The sequence below is a fragment of the Ammospiza caudacuta genome, chromosome 1 (genome assembly GCF_027887145.1).
Source record: "Ammospiza caudacuta isolate bAmmCau1 chromosome 1, bAmmCau1.pri, whole genome shotgun sequence".
Lineage (NCBI taxonomy): Eukaryota > Metazoa > Chordata > Aves > Passeriformes > Passerellidae > Ammospiza > Ammospiza caudacuta.
In genome coordinates this window covers 125,339,917-125,362,586 of record NC_080593.1, presented here as the reverse complement: position 1 = coordinate 125,362,586, position 22,670 = coordinate 125,339,917, and the positions used below count along the sequence as shown (strand labels likewise).

Here is a 22,670-nt window from a genome sequence, read left to right as displayed (position 1 = left end):
TTTTCTAAGATACAGACATTTTGCATTAAAAGGAACCCCAGTACACCACTGGACACCTTCCCCTCCACTGGTGGACTTGTAGTAGCAATTTTCAGCAAATGCCCAAGAATAAATGCATCTATGTGCAGATTTAGATCCTGATAAAATATGAAGCTGTTTTACAGCATGGATTTGATGCAGAAATTACAGGGTACAGTTGACTCCTGCCCTAAAAGGCAATAAATAAATGTAATACTCACTTCAATACCATTACCCTAAATTTACATGACAGGAGCTGAATTTGCCTCAGCAGTCTCACATCTACTCAGGAACAATAGACTTTAGAGAGATGGAGTCAAGGGAAACTGCCCAAATTTAAATTTCTTTTTTCAGCTGACCACCTAATTTCAGTTTCTCACTTCATCAATTTCTCCAGTCATAGATTTATGCTATATTTTTCTGTCACATATATACCTATTTATATGCACATCAGATAAGTCTTTCTGTTAAACACAGCTGTAAAAGTTATATTTTTTACTATTAGTCTTAAATGTATTTTCTTAGTGAAGAAAAGGTCTTTATTTTTAAAAATGTTGTCAAAATATTTGTTTGGAATACTATAAAAGCAACTGCCAGGTCAGAAAAGGACTAAATCCAATGATTTTGTGGATTTGTTTTTCTTCTGTTCCCAGATTTCATTCTTCCAGCTGGTAAAGGATGTTCTGAGATTTTTTTATGAACTATCAACATCATACATGAAAAAGACAGGTTGTGTTATTAAGTTAAAAATCCTAGGATGGAGAAACAAGGAGTAACTGACAGCTTCAAAATGAGCTGTTTATCACCCACCTCACCCAAAATTAGCCTGGAATATTTATGCCAGAAGGAAATCTGCTCTTGGATGCCAATGCTCAGTTAATAGTTTAAGGATGTTTTATTATTCTTGTTGTTGGACAGAAAATGTTGGATATATCTAAACTTCAGATCAGTTGCAGCTTGCGATCTCTCCCATGAGAAGTTAATAAATCTTGGACTGCGCTCATAAGGAGGATGCAACGCTTGCAATTCCTCATCCTTTGAGGATGCCTAGGTCAGCCCTGGGTTATGGGCATAGAAAAGTGATCTGCAGAAGTCATGTGCCTCTACATAAGCCTGCAAAGAATAGCACAAGGTGATGTCTAAGACCTGCTTGTCAAGGATGGAAATGTCTCCTTTTAAGCTTGGGATACCTTTCTCTTCTTTGGCTTGACTGCAAATTCCTTTGAGTAGCTCCCTTTGAAGATGAGATTATCAATCCTAGTCTTTTTCCTTAAAAAAGATAATCAGTGTAGTTTTGGACCCATTGTGAGGTAGTCTAGTGGTTATGGCATTCACCCGGGAGAAGGTAAGTAAGGATTTAAATTTCTTTTTACACAGTAGGGAAATGCTTTTAAAGGAAGTCTTGAGAATCTCAGCACCAGAATACTTTCTTGTCCAGAAGGTAGATGGTGGAGATTCAAATTCTCAGACAAAGCATGGGAATTATGCTAATGCTTTGATGCCATGGATCACAGATTTATTTTTCAAACTGTTGTGGAAACAGGCACTATTGCTAAATCCTTTAATAAAGTGGTGAGCTAGGAAGAATGAATGACTCTTATATTGAGACACAATATATTGTCATGAGCATCTGGCCTTTTTTTTAATGTATGGTAGCTTGAGGTACATTCCTTAAAGAGCAAAATGCCCCAAAGATCCTGTGACTTTCAACAGGAAAGAGATCTCACCTTCAGCCACAAAGGGACATGGCATCTAGACCTTGAGCTAAGTCTAGGACTCTTACTTAAGGTTTTGAGTTTTGACTTTAAAAGATCATTGGTAAAAGCGATGTATAGCTGTCCAAAAGAGTAGGAACTTGACTTTCTGGAAGAACAAAGGGTTACAGGAGCAGTTCAGAGTCTTGTACTCAGTGGCTGTTATATTCAGAGCCACTAAATGAGCTTCGTCAAAAACTATCCTGGTGCAGAACAATTCCCTCCAATGTTTATTTCAGCTCTCTGGCAAGGACAAGTGAGCATATTGGCTTATGGCTACAAGATGGTGATTGAAAGAGAGAGCGAGAGAGCTAACCTTTCCTACATGTGAAGATTCAAGGTTATATGCAGCACCTTCACTTCATGCACAGCACATTTGTACTTCCTTGTGATGCAGCCTGGCAGACTGGTTCATAGAAATCACAAATTTTAACGCCCAAGGTGTCAAACTGCACCCTGAAAGCTTTTAAGATAAAATTGCTTCCTTGTCCAGTAATGTGTCTTCAAAAAGCTTAGCATATTATCTTTACTGGAATATAAAAACTAACAAAGACATTTGAACAAAGAAAAAAAAAATCTCATCCTACCTGGTCTTGTTAGGTATTATAATGCTCAAGAAAAAAATGTTCTGCTTTTCCTGTTGAGGATGCTGAAAAAATAATAACTGAACTGCTGTGTGATTATGGTTGGTGAATAGAGCAATTTCTCTGCTTGGGGAATTGTACTCAGATTATAGACTACAGAGATGTGTAATATATACATATAATATCCCTATATATCTATATGCTTATATCTGTATACAGCTGGCTAGTGTATCCCTATATGGCTATATCTAATCCATATGATTAGATGGAGATATAGATATATAGTTCTAATTGATGCACAGCATGGTTCAAGAAACAAGTACTAAGATGGGCACCTTTCACTATTCTGAACTCATTCGGATGTTAATTGGGAAAAAAAAACCTATTGCTCCTGGCTGACTGGTGGAACAGATTGATTTTCTTAATCCATATGCCCCCACGTTATGAAACAAAGCTTCAAAGTATCCTTCTGAAACCCTTCCAAAGTGTTCCCCGTGCTGTAGGTAAAAGAGCAGAATCACCTCAAAGGTGTTAGCTACAGAGTGCACATGCTTCTCTGAAACTGTAATTTCCTATGTAAAAATATTTTTGTATTTTAGATTTGACTTTAATATTTGACTTAAGCCAAATGGGCTAATTTTTAAAGCATTAAAAGTAGACATCAGACTTAAGCAAGCAATATCTTCAGAAAGTAGAGTGAGAAGTGTAAATATACAGTACAAAAAAAGTGAAAATGGAAAAAAAATTATTAATATTGATGAAACATGTTGCCATCTTTTTGCAAAAGTTCCATACCTTCTTGGCAATTTCTCACAGACAGCTCCTCACAGCACTGACTCCTTCCTCACAGCAAACAAACTCCAGCTGCCTTCTCACCCAGCTAACCCACTCTTTTATAGCACTCATCCTCATTGGACACAGCTGTGGCCTGTTAAGGGCAGGCCTGTTCCTAATCTTTGGTGATTAGTACAGCTGCAACTCCTCAGGGGTGAGACTACCTTCTGCACTATCTCTATTCTGTAACTTTCCATCCCCCCACAGAAACATATATAGGTAAAAAAGTTTTAGATTTAATTGTATTGAATTCTATTAAATATATTCTGTTTCTGATATTACCACTGGTTTAATTAATTATGCTAATTCTGCTACATTCACTTTGCAGCACCAAAATGTTCAAAGAGGAAAGAACACAGTATAGATGGAAATACCTTCCAAGTTGACATTTATCTTCTATCTTCTACCTTCTTCTATAGGTAAGCGCAAAGAAATAAGATGATATGAAATAGTGTCATCCTGTCCCTTTACACTAAAATAACTGGTACAACTTAATCCACAGCTTTTTCATAAAGGCAGACATTTTCAAGATTTCACATCAAATATCACTGAAGGTGCTCTAGGATGACCCTGCTTGAGCTGGGAAGCTGGAGTAGATGATCCACTGTGGTCCCTTCCAACCTGACCCATTCTGAAAAGCACAGACTTGCAGCTGCTACCACTGGAGACACTTAATTGCCAGCTCAGTCATGTATTTTATGTGCAATGCAGTTGCTAAAGTGAACAAACTCCAGATGCCCGTTGCTGGAGTTATTGATGTCCTTTCTTTAGAACCTTGCACTGCTGGTCTAATTAGTGTCTTTTGAAGTACTGCTTTGATTGCCAGGTCAAATTGGGTTTTTTCAGGTTGGTAGATTGTCATCTATTGAGCAGTTAATCACTGTGTTTAGGAACCGCAATCTTGCTGTGAATCATCTTGTGTCTAAATCTGCAAAACCCCATGCACCCAGTTAATGTGGTTCATAAAACATAATTACTATAGTGAAACTGGTACATATGTTTGAAATACCTGTTCCACTTGTGATATGAGCCTTTGCTATCTCATTTCAAGAGAAAGGGAAAAATTAATAGAAAGTCAAGTTGAAAAGACAAGTTTGTGAGTCCTGATTCTTCATTGTGTAGGTATAAAGAAATATTTGGGCTAAAATATTTTCCCACTGAAGGGAATTGTCCATGTAACTAAACAGGAAGTCCCACCAAACACTTCTTATAGGGTGCAATTCAAAAAACCTAAACTAGATTGTGCTCCTTAATCATCCCCTGGAGAAGCTTCTCTTTCTCTCTCAACTCTCTCTCAGCCCAAATCAGTACAATTGGTTGGATGAGGGATAGGAATTTCTGAGTTCAAACTGGGGCAATTTATTTGGTGAAACTTCAGGGCAACAACTACACCATTAATTCTCCTTGTGATTAAAACTTGAACACCAAAACTTTATCAGCTGAATCTGCTTTTGGTCAGAGTGTATCTCCATATGAGTTTTATATTTCTCCAAATTTGTTATCTTTAGCGAAGATGATTTTTATGAGATTTCTCTATAACCTGTATAGGTTATAACCTATATAAATCAGATCCACATTTTTTTTAAGTGTTATTTTTGCAGAAAGTGCTGAGCTGTCTAGTAATTACTAGTGTATATGTATGTATTGTGCCATAAAACTCAAAGCAGTTGCTTGCTTTTTTTCCTAGCTTGAAATAAACTGCTCAGTTCTTTACATTCACTATTACTGTGAAAATATTCAGGAAGCTGGAATATTTACTGAACAGTCTTATAAACAAATAAAAGCATCAGAGGAAAAAAATCAGTTTTAATACAGCAGATGAAAGTAGTAATCTCTAAATATTTTCTGACCTAACAACACATGAACAGCAGTCACTTGAAGTATTTTAGAGGAACAGAATAAAGCTTCAGAGAGCAGCCCCTAAATATCTGAGTACGACAGTAAGGAGGGACCATAAAGAGGCTATGAGGTCTTGGGAAGATGTTGACTGGCTTTGAATGTTGCTGACATGGAAGCTGGTCTCCTGCAGGTCAAACAGCAATAAAAATATTATTTTGATAGATCTGCGTGCAAGTTTTGCAGAACTACTGTAATTAGGGCCAGGGTTTGCTAAACTACCATAGTAGAATTAATAAGGTACTTTGTCTTTTGAGAAAAGTGTCTTCAGGACAGCACAGTACAAGGTGCTGACATTTACATTAATGTCAGATATTTTATGGCCAAAATTTGGTAGAAGAATGCTATTTAGTAAAGGATGTGGATTTTTCTACAATATTTCATTTGTGAACTTGTTTTTCTTTGACAAAGAGTCACAGAATTCCTGAAAAAGCTGAGTTGGAAGGCACTCTGAATGATGATTCAGCTCCTGGTCCTACATAGCACCATCCCCAACACACACCATGTGCCCAAGGGTATGGAATGTCTGCCTAATTCTCCAGTCCTTGAATACTTACACAAACACACATATACATATATGGAAAGTAAACAGCTTTCATCAGACAGATCTGTAATTTTCAGCTCTGAAAAACCAGGAAGTTTTAGGGAAGAATGTGTTCCCTAACAAAAGCAGCAGAATTCACAACTGATATGATTCACAGGTAGGTGGCTATGTACATTCAGGTGCCTTCATTTCCTTGGGAGAAAGCTGTGCATGCAGTAGAACTGTGTTTGCAATACTAAAAGAGCAATTTGTGATTTTAGAGTGATACAAGGACAACACTTTTGCTACATATTGAAGAAATTCATTACTATGAAGGTGGCAAGGTGCTGGAACTGGTTGCCCAAAGCAGTTGTGGATGCTCCCTTCCTGGGAGTATTCAAGGATGCGGCTCTGAGAAACCTGGTCTAGTGGAAGGTGTCCATGCCCATGGGAGGAGGGTTGGATGATTTTTAAGGTTCCTTCTAGCACAAGCCATTCTATGATTCTGTTTGGAAGTGCCATTGCAAAACAACTTACCATCCCTGTCATAATTGGTGTTACAATATTCTGTGGACTCTGTATTTGTGAAAGCATAGATAGATAAAGGGAATGAAATTTCTCTGTGGCTTTGTCTTATGCAGAACTGTTTCATAATCCTAAATGATTGGTCACAAGACTTGGTGGAGAATAAACATATTCCAGACAGTGAAAACCCATTAATCACCCTAGATCAATCGTGGCTGTTTGGACCTTAGTTTCTATGGGTTGGTTTAATTTTGAATCCTTCTATTTAAAAATACACCCCAGTGCCACCAGGAGGTGTCCGTGTGCCATTTTTTGGTTACTTTCCGGGGTGCTTGCCTTTTTTTTATTTTTTGCGGGGAGAGCTCCATAATAATGCCATAATAGCAGTTTCTAAAGAATCATTATTATTAATACTATTATACACTGTTGTTGTTTGCACTTCCAAACAAATGAGGATGTTGTGTTTGTGTCCAGAGAGTTCTTCATTCTTTCCACAGATGAATTACGGATGAAAAAGACCTGTTGAGTCATCCATCTTCTTCCCTTCTGGCATGCCCTGTTCTCTGGAATATACTGTATAATGTATTGAGTGAGGATATCAGTCTGTTGCTAGGGAAATGATGACTATAATCAGATGTTACATAGTCTACATTTTGACTGCATTGCAGGATCAAAAATGAGGCTGTGAAAACAAAGATTTTTACTGAAACACTTAAGTTGTGCCCTATTTGTCCTTGTGTATAATTTCCAGGAAGACTGGAGTGTATACCTCAAAAAGCTAAATATCTCACAGTATTTTTATGTTGCATATTCACATTTAGTCTGTGGTGTTTAATTGTAAAGTATATAGTGTAGTTTCAGTGCAAATACAGGCATAAAATATTTACAGATCCATAGGAAATTACAAATAACTACAAGAAATTCTATTACATTTCAGCCTAAAGTAGAGCCATTTTTATTACCACATGGAAATTTAGAATTATACATCAGAGTGTATCAGTTCAGATGAACTGATGTTCATCTGAACATCAGTTTGGGAGAAAAAAATTAATAAACCTGGTGATAGAAGGTATGGTTCAGTTGTACTCCAGAGGGTATCTTGAAAATCTTGTTCCAACTAACCTAAAATACAGTGTATGGCAACAGTCACAAGCATTACCTGCAGATGCTGTGTCTGAGGGAGGGCTATGTGCAGGAATGACACTTTTTTCATGGCTGTACAGTCAGATTGAGTTTTTCTACTTTTTATTGCATGTTCCGACCTATTTTTTTGATAAAGTGCACACAATCCTTGTTGAGAAGAAATAGCATGAAAACAATTTCCAAATACAATGGCGTGTTGTATGGGTTATGGCAAAACTTCTTAAAATGTTAGAAGCTTTTTAAGTTTGCCAGATCTAATTTAGTAGCTACATTTCTGGGAGAATATGCTTTTCAGGCTACCTGTGTAACACCCCAAGTTTCAAGCCCCCCTCCCTTCCCAAATTTATGCATAACGTTGGTGTTTTACATTCATCTGTAACTATAATTTTCCACTAAAACCCCAGCATAGCCTCTTCCAGGGCCAGTTATTGAATTCCCACAAGTGATGGCAATCCCAGGACATTTTAAAGTAGATCCTGACACCAAGGACTCATCTATGTTCTGTTCTATTGATAGAGAGAAATATTAAAGCAGCAGATACCTATCATCACAGTACATGTGTTTCTGCATCAATAGCCAGCTGCTCACTGAACTGGAAAGAATGTGGGGAACAGAAGACATTTTACAGCCAAGTGAGTTGACTAAACTAGTGGGAAACACAGTGAAATTTCACTGAGACTTAATTATAAGCTTCCCATATCAAAAACATGTCTAATACACATTGTCTAGATACTTGCCACTTGAGGACCCTAATAACAACTGAATTCTACTAAGAGAAATGCATGGTTTTGCTGATGTGAACATTCTAACGCTGAGTTTCTTTGCACAATCATGTGTTCTTTTTTATTGAAAAGAAGAACCTGCAAATAAAAATATATGAGTAATGAAACTGACCTATTAGCATGCTGTGTGGTTAAAAATATCCTGTTTTCTTTGCTGCCTTGGAAGCCTGTTTTTCTGGACTCATACTTAAAAAAACTGTCTTGTGTATCTGTTTGCAATACCCATGTTTGATGAACACAATGAGACATAATTTACATGCTAATACAACAAACCAGATGTAGAATAGATCAGCTTACATGCAGAGCAGCTCAAGATCTGATCTCTCCACAAGGATCTCCCATACCTCTTGTAGGTGATATGTCACTATTTCCTATAAATTGCTGCCAAGCTACCTTTTTTAAAAATTTCATCTCTTATCCTTTTGTATGCAAAAACCTGATTAAGTTTTCAGGTTCAATAACTTTTTTTCACAAAACTAAATCTAAGCATTAACTGATTAACCACTGATAAAACAGGTTTATTATTTAGCAAATACAAAACACTTATTATCTGTCTTTGCTATTGAAAGAAGGTGGTGTGGGTTTTGTATTAATGTTTTTGTCTCAGAAATTTTGGGAGCACTCAGTTGAACTTTTGTAAAACTATTTGCTATCACATTACACCCATGGATCAGCAACACAGAAATTCCTAACAGCAAATAGGATTTAAAGTGTATACTGATGGCAAATTTGCTAAAAACTTACCTTAAGGACTCATAAGCAAATCATCACTAGCACTGATCTCTTTATAAACATTTTGTTTCAGGAGAATGAAGCATGTGTTGCCTGAAAATACCAAGAGATCATTTATACACACACATCATGCATTGACAAGTCTGTCCTGTTCTCCATTCTAAAACATCAGCAGCTCCTAAGCCTTAATGTAAAATCAATGTAAAAGGATAGAACATGAAGTCCTGCTGCTTTCAGAAGATGGGGATGCTTTTTGTAAGCATAAGTGCACTATATTTTTGTTTAGCTTTACCCTCTGCTTTAAAACTTGTTCATATTTTGTTAACTCACTATCAGATAGTGAGCTAGCACTCATCCACATTGATAATCTCTGTCCCTACTCTCTTGCAGGAAAAAATAAGTTCAGCCTGAAGATGTAGGGAACACTGAGAATGTTCCTGCCACTACCCTTATTTCTATAATTTTATTATCTGTTAAGCATTTCTTCTTTTTAAGAGCATTCTGTGTTCTATGTTGGAGAACAAGAGACATCTTTGATTTCATTAGAACCTGATGATACTAGGATTGGTCTCAAGGGCATGTGCCCCAGATTTATGGATGCTTCTGTTCTAGATTACTGTTGAGAACTGAAGTTGGTTCTGAAATCAAAATATCACCTAACATTGGAAGAATTTGTCTTCCTTTTAGCTATTACAAACACAACCTAACTGTTCATCATATGATAGAGGAAGCTATTTTGTGCACTGGGCCCACTTGCCTTGCTATTAAGAAAAGATATCCTCCTTACATTGCTGGCCTGTCTTCTTGAATTCACACTTCCTTCCTGGCTCTGTTGCTTCTCTCATGGAAAGAACTTCGAAACAAATCCCACTCTGTGCATTGACCAAAAAGATTAGGTGACAAAGTCTTTCTTCTACTCTACATGAGCTTTAGTCAGTCAATATACAATAATACAGCACTTCATCTATTTCTAGGGTATTATTTTACATCAGGGAACCACAGGAAAATAAACCAGCCAGAAAGAGATGCAGAGTAAAACAAAGTAACAAGTCAGCAAAAATACAGCATGCAACGCAGGAACACTGGTGAGGTAAGGCAAACTCTGTCAAAGCTGAGGTTACTACACTGTGCTCAGTCTCAACAGCAGCTCAGTCTTTTCTCTGGACAAAATTCAGTGATGTTTCTGAAATATAAAATTAAAACATTAAGAACACCTGAATTTCTCTATTTTAGCTGAGAAAGGCATTCATGCTGTAGAATTTCCATCTTAACCCCTTTGGTAGTTGCTCCTCCTAGGCACCAGATAATTAATTATCCATTTGTACTCCTATGAGGATAAACCTTTTCCCATTTCAAAATTTTGGAAAAGAGAAATTACACAGATGAGGATCAAGTACACTGATATTTTTTCACATTCAGTAATTGTGTTATCAAAGGTCATGGTGAACTTTTGGCTCTAAAATGATGGTTTGATGAAGTAACAAACGTGTGCTTGCTGCTGTCTTTTAACACATGCTTTTTGAAGCACAAGGCCAACATTAATGGAAATAAGCTGAAGAAAGAAATGCCACTATCTCTGTCCAATGGTGCTAAAAGTTCTGTTTGTTTGAAGTGGACAGGGAGCCTGAACCCTGCGAGTGCAATGATTATAGCCATAGACTTCATTATGGAAACAAGATGTGAATGCAGAGACTTTTTAAGAGATGGACCTTCAGAGTGACCAAAGCACTGAAAACATCTGTCTAAAGAGACTGTAAAAAAACCCCCAAAAATGAAACAACAAACCCACCATCATCCTACCAAAGCCAAACCTTTTAAGGATAAAGAGTATTCTATTATGCTGATATTCCAGACCTAACTTTGTTTTGTCTATATAGCATTTTGGGAGGATCTTTCTAAGATAAGCATGGATTAAACAGACATTTAACTATAATGAACACAATTAAATAGAAAGAAGGTACTGGAAGAGAAGCCAGAGTGTCAGGTAAACTGAAATAGATAACTAACAAAAGCAAAAATAACCCAGTCAAAGTCTGGTTTTGCAATCAGTTTCCCTGTTATATGATGCAATTACACAGAAGTAAAGGTGTGAATATATTCAAAGCAGCTCCTCTGTAATTGCTTTGGTAACAATAATAGTGAAGATATTGTGCAGTGACTTGGCACAAACTAACCACATGTTTACATTAAGTGAGGCCTCCTTGTAGATGCTACAGAAATATCCAAAATTAAGCAGCACAGTTCAAGGGATAAATCAAGCACTCATACACTTTTGGGGGAAGAGGAACATAAATAGCCTTTTACTCCACTAAAATTAACAACCCTATTTTCCATCACAAAGAGATGGGTTTCAAAAACCAGCAAAAGACACCATAATTTGTTTAAAAACAAGGAAAAATAAGAGGAGAAACAGAAAAAACAGATACAAAATAGAGAGGAAAGGCTGAAATTAATTTTATTTAACAACACAAAAGAATTAAGAAGGGAAGTATAATGAAATAAAGAAAAGCAGTGAAGGAAAATAAGGAAAACCATCACTTTAATATACTGTAAGTACTTATTTTACTATTGCCTTTTTCTGCAACATTTTACTGATGATGTTTCATGGATCACCAATAAAGTAACAGTATAAAAAAACCTTTAGAATCCTATTTCCTTCTGGCAATTGTGCTAGATTGACAGTAACTAGTCCATGAAAAAGGGCAACCAGTTCAGCTTGAAGATTTGATGCAAGAGCGAAAGGGGGAGGAAAAATTTAAAAAAAAGGTGAATAATAATGTGTTAAGTCTGAAAGGGACACCAAGTGAAACAAAAGAATAAGAATTAAGGATAACAGTATTTCCAAAGCAAATGGACTACTTCTCTTGCCAAGAAGATAGGGCATTTGACAGCTAATAAGACAGCAAGGCATTCAGCTTCCAAACACCAGAAGGTGAGAGTTAATATTACACGCATGAGCCACAAGCATACGGCTGGCTTGTTTTTATTAACACTAATAAATGATCTCATAATACTGATCAGAAGTGGGTTTTGTTCCTCCACATATCTCACAAAAAATTTTTAAGTGACAAGTACTATGATACATATGGTAGAAACAAACATCTGTGGCCACAAAGATGTTTTGTTAACTGATGATTAATATATTCAGGAAGCAATCACACTATTCATTAGTAAAAGTTTACAAACATTAAAAAGTGCATAACATTTGAAACCAACAACACAAAAATATATATAATATATATATACTATATATAAAGTGACATCACCTCCTATTAATAAAAGAAAACAAATCTTCTGACCTTGTGATTGGTGCTTGTGTGATTGCCATGGTTTACTATCAGTCACTCTCTTCACTCACCTTAGTCACACAGAGGTGTGGCTGCCCCATTTTGCAGCATTGAGCCTCATGAATGGCCTTGTCTATTGGGGCAGGACAAGGGGGAAAAACAAATCAATCAGCAATAGCTACTGCAGAACAAGTTATTAATCTGTAGATATTTTAAGTGATGTCCTGGATGGACAAGCTATCCTGGTATTTTGATGAAGGCCCAGTTTGGACTGCCATTTGGAATAGATGAAATGGGAAAAAATCTAGTCTTTGGGTGCTAGATGCCAAGTCTCTCACCTCCCTTTCCAACTCCAAGCCACAAGGCTACTGTAGCAGATTCTAGCACTTGGCTGTTCAGGTGCATCAGTAGCAGGCTACTGGCTGTGCAAACCCAACAGCCTGATCAACTGAGGCAAAGGCAAGGAATAGTAAAAATTCAACCCCTTGCTGGATCCAGCCCGGGAGCCACTCATTGGACTATACTGCATTCTAAAACTCCTTTCAGAATACATACTTGGCAATAACCTATGCCAGTTATTTTCTCATGTGTAAACAAGGCCTATCTTTTACAATGTGAATCAGGAAAACCTCTAGCACCATGGAATTAGTTTGAATTTTAACCCATATAAGGTAATAAATGTATTCTTAAAACTACCATAACAATAAAATACTTGGAATAACATTTTAAAAAAATATCTCAGAGAAAGATTAAGAAATTGGGACCAAAATTAGAAAAATGGGGAAGAATAACATAAAAGATTCAATTTGAGTCTCTGATATGCAACTAACTACAGGTGAGTGGTAAAACTGTACCAAGGACACAACACACGCTCAAGTATTCACATTAACAAATCGTTTTGAAGGCTCATCTAGTAACAAATTCGAGTGTTGCTGAGTCATTCAGGTTTAGGCATAATCAATTTAGCAGTTGATGTTTAGATCTATCATGTGCACATCACCACCTTATGCAAAAAACCAGCCCTTTCAAAACGTGTGGTAGAAAAATTCACAGTAACAGAAATATTCTTCATAAGCAGTTGAGAAGGGGCAGTGTGGAGCATCTAAGTCGTACAATACAAAAACCATTGTAAATAACAGAGCTGTAAAACAGATGCAAAGTTCTAAAAACAGTGCTTTCTTTACAGTTCTTATAATGGGCAAACACTTTGGCCAGAGAATTTTAAACTCTGAGGATCACACAAGCCTTTGCTTAAGATACACAATTAGATCCTCTGATGCTTCAAAGGCCATTTGCTACAAGATTTACCTGTTCTACTTTCTAAAAGTGTTCCCATCGAGTAGTCATTATGAAGGGATCCATCTGATGACACTATCCCAAAAAATCAATACATGTTCAACCATTGCTGATGACAGAGGTAGAGAAAATTCTGTCTTCTGTCACAGCTTGTACCCAGATTTTTAGCATTGTGTTGAGTGGGTTCCAGCAGTGAAGACACATGCACTTTCTTTTCTACCAGCTTGCTCATGGAAACAAATTTGTTCCAGCACACTCTTGTAGCCTGAAAACATCCAGCAGCTGCTCCACTCGGTCAAAGTCGGATGTCAGCTCTCTTGCTTTGCTGCCTCCCCTTGGGCCTCCCCAGTTTGCTCACTTGGATTTCGCTGTGCATCTCCTTCTCCTTCTACAAGACAGGAAAAAAAGATGAGTAATCCACCCTAAAATAAAGAGAACCCTGATTGTTCATCCATCAGCTTGAAAAACAAAGTAAAAAGAAATTGGAACTGAAATATGAAACTCCTCACTACTAAGATAGCTATACTTTGTTTAAGAAATGTCTATTGAGATGCAAATTACTAGCTGCAATCACAAGTATCACTAAATAAATACCAAATGTAGCTTAAAATTATTGACTTTAACAAAAACAGAAGAGTATTTTTGAAAACCTCTTCACTATGATGCTATAACAGTATAAGAGAAAAAAACCTCATTGCACCAATCTGAATAGATACTGCTACAAAGAGATGCAATTTCAATAAAAACAAGAGTTTGTTAAAGCTGCTTTAGTTCTATGCATCCATTTTCAGCATCATGTCCATGGTGTTCAGTCCAGCTGTCTCACTACAAACCACAGAATGACCCGAGGAACAGCTCACATCCTACAGAGGCACAGTGAGCAGGCAACTCACAGTCTGTCTAAAGAAGGCCAAGAAAAGCATTGTTCAATGATTTTACTATCTGTATGCAAAGTATTGTATTTTACATAACAATTAAAAACCTCACAGGTTCAGGCAACAGGAAAGTGAGTGCAAGTGAGACACAAGTCCCTGAACACTGGACTGATCAGCCATAGATACACAACAATGAATAATGTTAAGACATACATGTCTCATGTATGTTGCAAGGATTCGGAGTAATTTGTACTGAAATGGCGTGATAAGGGAAGAAAATTCCATGGCTAGGCTGTAAGGAGGTTTAGATAGATGTAGCAGTGCCTCTTAATTTTAATCTATAGATCTTTAGAATGAAGATAGGGTTCTCAGTGCAGATATTTATTGTTTCCTTCTTTCAGATCACATGGTGCATCTCCAGATTTATTTCTGTTTATAGAAAAAAGCATCATAAACGCCTTCTCTTTTCTGTGTAGAAGAAAGGGCACACTGGTAGGGGAAAAAAGTTCTTTGCCTTGCAAAGAGCTTTGCAAACAGCGTAGACATGACAGCTGTGTTTTGTGCATGCACTGAGTAGGCAGGAAAATGCCACAAAAGATACTGTAAACTATCACATTCAACCTGATAAGAAGTTGCATGGAAAGTCAATTACCTATTAAACAGTGAGGTTTGTTCTGTTCATTATGGGTTGAGTAGTAAATAGACAATTGTTTTACAAGGCGCTTTCCCAGAAAACTCTTTTTCACTTTCACCTCTCAAATTAGAAAGGATTCCATCAGGATGGATCCACGTGTGATTATTTATTATTAGACAAAAATCCCTTTTGCCCCAGTTGTCTAAACACTTTTTAAAAACCTCCTACATTTGTTCTAATACTGCAGAAGATGCGATTAGCGTCATTTCAGGGGGTCATTTCTTTTCTGCCTGCTCTGCCCTCCATTTATTCTGACTACTACTACGTGGGCAAGCCAAACTTCTGTGGTGGAAATCTTATTAACAAGAAGAATAGGAAACATGTCCCACTGAAGAGCAAAAAACACTCTTGCAAGGTATTTGTGTTTAAAAGAAAAATCACTCTTGGACAAAAAGCCCAAACATTGTTAAACACAGAGCACAGAGACCCAGAGAAAGAGCACTAAGGTTCTGATATAACACTCCCTGAAAGATTCTTCTCAACTTGCTGAAAAAACTCATTCAAATAAACCCATTTAATCTATAATACACTATCTTGGTACCAGCTTTTTCTTTCTACTGGCAGAGATCTACCAAAGGCTTTAAAATATATTTACAGAGATAAATTTGCTTTTAAGTTCTGAGAATCCCAAAACTACTAAGCACATGGCTGTTCTTCCTTTAAAACCTGATGGCTAGAAACTCTCAAGAGCAAGACTGTAATTTTTACACAGCATTTTGAAACCATCAGGCAGTATTAAAAAAAAGAAACAAAACTAAATAATACAATACTCTGAGCCACAATACAGTTGTGTGAGTAGGTCAGCTGGCTAGAATAACCAGTCCTGCTAATGTACAGCTTTTAACTCAATTTTCTTCCTGTAACATTACTGACTCTACAGTGTCTATCACTATTCCCCCTGCTTACACCCAAAACATGTCTACCATGGACTAAAATCAATTACTTTCACTCACTAATTTCTACAGCCAGTTCTTCATTCGGGTTATGCAGGTGTTTAACACCCTATTACCCCCATTATTTGTAGATGCTTGGACCACCACAATTTTTACAAGGAAATGTCCTTTTCTGTGTTCTATAGCACCTATAAAAGCATCAGTTTTTTTAGACATTAGATCTGCAGAGACTTGTCATTCTTCATTGTACTTTTACCTCACTACTTCATTTAGCTACAACCTGCAAGATCAAGTTTCTTGGATTGTACTGGTTACCTTGAGAGTGTTGAGCAGGAGAGCTACCTTCTGATTTCTGTGCTAAATATCTTTCTTTTGCTTCTGAACTTATGAGTTCTATCTGTCAGATGTACATAGTGTTGCTTTTACCTAATTTATATAAAACATGTTGACACAGACCTTGGAACCTGTATTTTGGTGTTTGGTAAATATATCCATTCCATAGATAATAACAGGTTGTTAGCTTGCTATGGACAAAGAAACCTGGGACAGCTGTTTTGAAGGGAGAGTGCCATACAGTAAATATACTTATTATACATAATTATGCAGTAACCTCTCGATTATCTGTTGTTGGCTCATTGATGAGGGGATTAACCAACACTCACCTCAGGTATCAGCTACTGAGTAACAGAAAAATACATTGTCTTTGAACAAGTCTAGTGCTGTTAAAAGCTGTTCTGGTTTTTTACAGGAAACTTATCTGCAGGCTTTCCGAAGTGAATGTACTAAATATGCTAGGGTAGTTTAATTTACATATGTTTTATAACTACCTTTTTTTTCCTTTAACATCTGCATTATCCTACTCTGCCATTACTCCATGCAGCTGAAAGCAAACACATTTGCAGTTTTGCAAGAAAATGCATGCAGCTGTAAGAGAAATAAAAAGAAGGAATCGAAACTTGATGTCTATATTTATATAATTAAGTTGTACTTAGCATAAACTGTTTGACATGCACCTTGAAAGAAATAAGATATAGCCCCCAAACGTGTTTTCTTCTTAATCCTGTCAGATGTGATGCACATATGCATCCTACAAGCATTAATATATTCTGAACTGGGATTTTACATGCAAAATATTCTTTAGCCTCTCTTGATTTGGAATGACATGAAGTGATAATACTCACATGAATACTAGGTAAGACAATGCCTTTTTCCAGTAATTTTTTGGAGGCTTTTACTTGGCCCCTAGTTGTACTAATAATACAGAATTTAAATGTGTTTTCATTTTATCTAATGGAAATTGAATAACCTTCTGAAGAAATATGCAGATGTTTCTACTATCTAAGGTAATTTTATGAACAGCTCTGTATGTTTTTCTGTATTGATTAGGTTACCTGGGCTTCAAAAGGGATCATCAAGAAGAACTAAAGAGACTCCTGAAAACACATTTCTGGCTTATAAGAACTCCACTGTTTAACTTAAAAATAGGGACGTTTTTCTTTTCTAAATGGACAAGATCAAAGAAGATTTTGATAAGTGTAAATTAGAGACTGAATGTTGGCATTGTGCCATTCAAACAGCAGCTACTTTTTATTTTTCCAATATTTTACACCTGTCCCCACTAAAATAAAATGACACACCTACACACATAAAGCATTTTTAAACAGAAATAAACTAAAGGCCCTGCCCAGCTAGAATTGCATGCATATAGAATCTCTAGGTCTCAAACTGGCAAAAGGAATGACTTAGGATGTACATTAGTCCAGAAGCCAAAACAAAAAAAAAGCCCTCCTTCAAAACAGCACTACAACCACCTCAACACCATGGTGCCCACATGTGACTGACCTGTGAAGAGACTCCCTCTCAGAACTCTTGTCTTTATCTCTGAGAAAAGTATGTGCACAAACAGGGCAGCTGCTTACCAACAGTTTCTACTTTGCTCCATTTATTATCTTCTGCTATTATTAAAATAAGTAAAACCATGCCTTCCCTAACATCTGAAAAGGGCTTCCTAATACCTGTAACATCTATTCATTAGCTGCTACTCATCTAACATAAAAATAAATACCCAGTCATATTACTATTTTTATTTCATGTAAGGTCCACTCTCCCTCCCTCCACTCAACTGAATATGCAGAAGCTTTTAAAAATCTTGGTAATATTAAAGATTTAGGATTGCATTACTGCTTGTCATCTTAAGAGAAGGACAAGCATCAGCAGAAAAGAGAAAGAGACAATTTACGCAGAAACAAAGATCCAGGTAAAACAAACACTAATGCATTCCTATTGCTCTGTCCTTTGGCAGCTAAAAAAAAGTTTATTTCACAACAACCTTTCAGCAGACATATGGTTTTTCTTACAGGCCTCAAGTCAGATAGATACACAAAAGGATATTATGCAGACTTGGGTTTTAATAAAAACTTCCCTATTTTCTTCCTTATACTCTAATTTTCATAAATTTTATCCTGATTTGGACCCTGCCACTAGACACTCACTGCAGAAGAACTTTTCTTTATTCAGGGATGTGTTGTACTTGCAAATAACCATCTTTTCCATTATGAAGTCAGTGATTCTTATTGCAGGCAACCCATGTTTATTAGAAAAAAAAATAAATTTCTTCTGCTGAGGAACAAGGGAATAATGTGGGCACATAAACCATGCTTTCTGTACTAGTTCTCATTTTAGTTTTAAATAAATACAATAAAATCCCAGAATATACTTACCTGTTTTGTTTATATCAAGCTCTGATAACTTTAAGGCTAGTTCACTAGAGTTCCCACCTGGAGAGGACACAAGGATGTCATGTAATGCATTTCTTCTACCTGTTCTTCCTGAAGCAATAAAGTCTGCATATGTAGATTCCACATCAGTCATTGCTAACAAATATCCACATAGCAGTACCTGGATGGCAGGAAAAAAAGAAAAACAAAAATCACCACTTAGACCACCAGAAAACCAGATGACTTCATGGATTAGGAACAGAAGTTCCCATTACAGAGTAGATTGACACATCTTCTTTTAGACTTTGAGACTGGTTAGCCAGTCTCAAAATTTGGAGAAATTAGAGAAGAAACTGAGTAAACTGAGAAAGCAAAAACACAGTGTGTATTTTATGCCAGCTGTATTCAACAGTATTTTAACCAATTTTCATTTTCCATGCTTCATAAAGTGATAGTGAGTACTTTATAAAAGCAATGACCTCAGCAACATAATTTCTTTATAGAGTTGTCTCCGCTTTTAATATTAGCTGAGATGTAGGAGGTAGGCAGGGGGTGGAACAAAGTTCTTTTCTACAAAAAGCAGAATGTAACGAGTAAGAAAGTACAAACTGATAATGCTTTTGTGAGCAGAACCCTGTGCTCATACACAAGACACTGTTTTGTTTTGTATATTTACTTTCCTGTTGGTATTAGTTTTGACATTGTATAAAGACCTTTTCAGACTCAACTAATTTTGGTGTGGTACGTTCCCTGATGCAAATGCGTTACCATAATGCTCCTGAAATGAGGGGAGATGTGCTACCAGAGCAAGCAGAATAGCTAAACTAGACTGCAGAAGTTTGAAAACAGTGCTCTGTAAGCTAGGTATAATCTCAGAACTTCTTTTCATTAGAAAATAATTATTTCTTGTGTCATTATGGAATAAAGTGATGATGTGCATTAATGCAAGATCTGACAAAGACACAGGAAATACAATATGCTATTTCAATCTCGGGAACAGAAAGAACTGCCTCTCTGCTGCAATATATGCTACAGATCTAAGCTAGCAGAATTTTATTTTCTTAATTTATGAAATCTTAAAGAGTATGGGGAGGAGCACTTTCTCTCACTGATCACATTGCTTTTACTGTAGTTTCACGTGTACGTGTCTAGGGTTTCCTGCAAAATGCTAGGCAACCATGCTTTCCTCATGTTTTATGTTTCCATGTCATAGGGGAATCAGGGAAGCTGTCTGCTAGAGGAGTACTTAAAAGAGAAGAAACACTGCAGAACCACTCAACCAAAGCAGCTCCCCCACAGTTGTATGCCTCCTTCATTTTAAGCAGAATTTCTCTGGTTCTGCACACTGCAGACAGAGGATATGGCCATGCAGGCAGCAACTCACAGCTGCCTACAGCAAGAGGCTTTACCTGTTATTACTAAAGTGGCCAAAACTTCACATTGGCATAGAATGGATAAATCTTTCTAATCAGCTCCTACTGCAGCTGCTGGACACTGAAGCAGCTCTTGAAGTCATCACAAACATTAACAGCAGCTAAAGGTTCAGCTTTCTCTCTTCAAATAAACAAAAAAAGCCCTCATTTTTTATAAACACTTTTTATTTTAAAAATAGATACAAAAAAAGACAACAGCCAATCCTCTTCCACCCTCACCTCTGAATAACTTTACAAACCCTGTTCACTCCTCATCTTCATTCCATTCCTCACCTCCCCAGATTCAGTCAGCTGTATGAGGGTGTATGTATGATGTGTGTGAGAAGCCAAGAAAAGAGCTCTACACCATATTTTATTTAGTCTAAATATAACTACATCAAGTATCATTGCAAGACTGACTGGCTCGGAAAGAAGTTCACTGCTATCAAGCCAAACACTGAATGGCTGACAGGCTAATTTTACTCTTAGGATCAACCACTATGATACAGGAAACTGCTTTAAAAAACCAAAGCAACAAAGAAATAAAAACTCCAATCAAATAAAAAAAAAAAAAAAAAAAAAAAAAAAAAAAAAAAAAAAAACCAAACAAAAACCAACAAACAAACCAACCAACCCAGAAAACCTAACACCACCACCTAGGGAGGGAAAAGAGGTCAGCATTGACTGAAAGCCTGCCTGACACACATAAAGTCATGCAGTGCCTTTGTTTAATAACAAAAGCTTGCATGAGAATGAGATCCCATACATTTCTTCCTCTGAACTGCCCTCCTATTTAAACACTGCAAGAATATTGAAGCAAGTGAGAAGTCTACCATTTGTTCTTTGCCCAAGGTGCAGACACTGAAATGCCAAATACATCAACCATGTAGTAATGCAGCATGTAATTTGCAAAGGTTCAGGGAAACAATGAGGACAGTTTCTATAAGAAAACAGCACAAGTTTTCAGACTTATCTGACCCATTCACTGAATAGCATTCACCAAAATCAGAGACTAAATGATTTTAAACAGAAATCCCTTATATTTGTGCATGCTTTTTATTGCAACTGGCTTGTAGAAAAAGAACTGCAAACCATGAAAGCAATCAATAGTATTACAGGCTTGGATTTCATATCAGTGTAGGACCAGTCCAAAGTCACTGTAGCTATCACTCCTGTGAAGACATTAATTTATTTTTAGTATAGAAAAAAACACCACAGAGTTGTTTTCTTTTCTTCTTTGAAAGGTGCATATGGAGTGCATCAGGCCCAGAATAACTAGAGAAGACCATGACTGAGGTGGAACAAGCTGCAGGGCTGTAAGACTTGCAAAATAATCCAGGTTGTACTCTATGAGAAATTCCCTGGATGTACAAACTGCACTCCACTCCACAGAATATGCTTCTGTGAGATAATACTTCTCTTGAAACATTCCATAAAAATGGAGAATACCAGGGGAAATCCCAAGCTTATTTAGTTTTAAAACAAGCTATATTTATTTAGCTACAAAACAAGCTATAAAGGCATGGAAAAATGTGCTTGTAGAGAACTTTTAAAATGTTCATTTTCTGTATGCTCAATATGGTATTACTAACAACATTCTGATAAAAAAATAATGTTATCAAACATACATTTATGACACTTCCAAATTTTCCTGTCTGTGTCTCCTCCTAAATAACAAATACCATTCTGTTTTGTATTGGCATTATCTTGAGACATTACTGCATAAATATGGAACTACAATGATATCACCCAAGAGCTCCTCTTCCAATGAATGGCTCAGTGCCCAGCAGTTTGTACTTATTCACTGAACCAGTCATTAAGGAATTAACATTCACTTCAAAAAAATCTTTTTCCCCCCTGCAGTCTCTGTGCCAGGAGTGGAACTTGCTAATAACTGTGAAATATAATTTGAATTTCCTAAATAATTGCATAAACAGGTACTCCTGCATTAAAGATTGTGGTCACAGTCCCGCTAGTTCTAAGAATTTTAATTTTTCAAAAAGTTGTGAAACCAGTACTCTACTATATGAAATTAAACTGAAACAAGAGGGCTGCAAACCTGACTGTTTCTGCCAACTGAGCCAGCAAACTGAAGAAAGGAGGTCTGGGAGAATAAGGATTAATGAAACCTGCTGTTGCAAGATTGGATTCCTTGGTAACTGATAAGATACTATCCCTTCAGAAATCCCCCCCAGCTGTGATTTACCTTTCCTCCCATGCAGAGTCACTATGCCTGATATGGGTTAGAGTTTGCATCACAGCCCAGGGGATTTTCATACAGCATTTTTTATTTCCTCAGATTCTCAATTTCATAAACATCTAGAAATGTGGGTATCTTAGACTTTTTTCTCTTTCCCTTCCCAGCCCCTTCCTCACAACAAGTTGTGCTGAAAATTATTTACTTAAGAAATTACAGAGGATGAGAATGGTAGAGTTGTTACCTTGGATTTTAGCCAGTCTATCAAGACATGCCTGTATTGTTAATGAATATTCTATACTGAACATAAGGGGTGGAGTAAGTATCCAAGGAATGCAGAAGGAGAAAAGAAGGGTGCCAAGGATAAGTGCAACAACGCCAAGTGCTTAATTTGCACCAGAACAACTCCATGCAATGGTACAGGCTGGAGGAAAAGTGGCTGGGAAGCTGCTCAGTGGAAAAGGACCAGAAGATGCTGGTCAATATCTGTGGAACATGATCCAGAGAG

At 36.9% G+C, this 22,670-nt stretch overlaps 1 protein-coding gene across 3 annotated transcripts in view; it reads right to left on the bottom strand.

Annotated features, from left to right (window-relative positions):
• Positions 1-11,221: 11,221 nt before the first annotated feature.
• PKIA (cAMP-dependent protein kinase inhibitor alpha) overlaps positions 11,222-22,670 on the bottom strand; it is a 43,501-nt gene continuing 32,052 nt past the window's right edge. For all 3 annotated transcript variants that reach the window (XM_058803457.1, XM_058803466.1, XM_058803474.1), the window contains exons 2-3: positions 18,557-18,734; positions 11,222-13,762 (exon numbers count right to left, since the gene is read on the bottom strand). In XM_058803457.1, the coding sequence (XP_058659440.1) occupies positions 13,683-13,762; positions 18,557-18,707 (231 nt within the window). In that variant the 5' untranslated portion in view covers positions 18,708-18,734 and the 3' untranslated portion in view covers positions 11,222-13,682. The remainder of the gene's footprint in view (positions 13,763-18,556; positions 18,735-22,670) is intronic.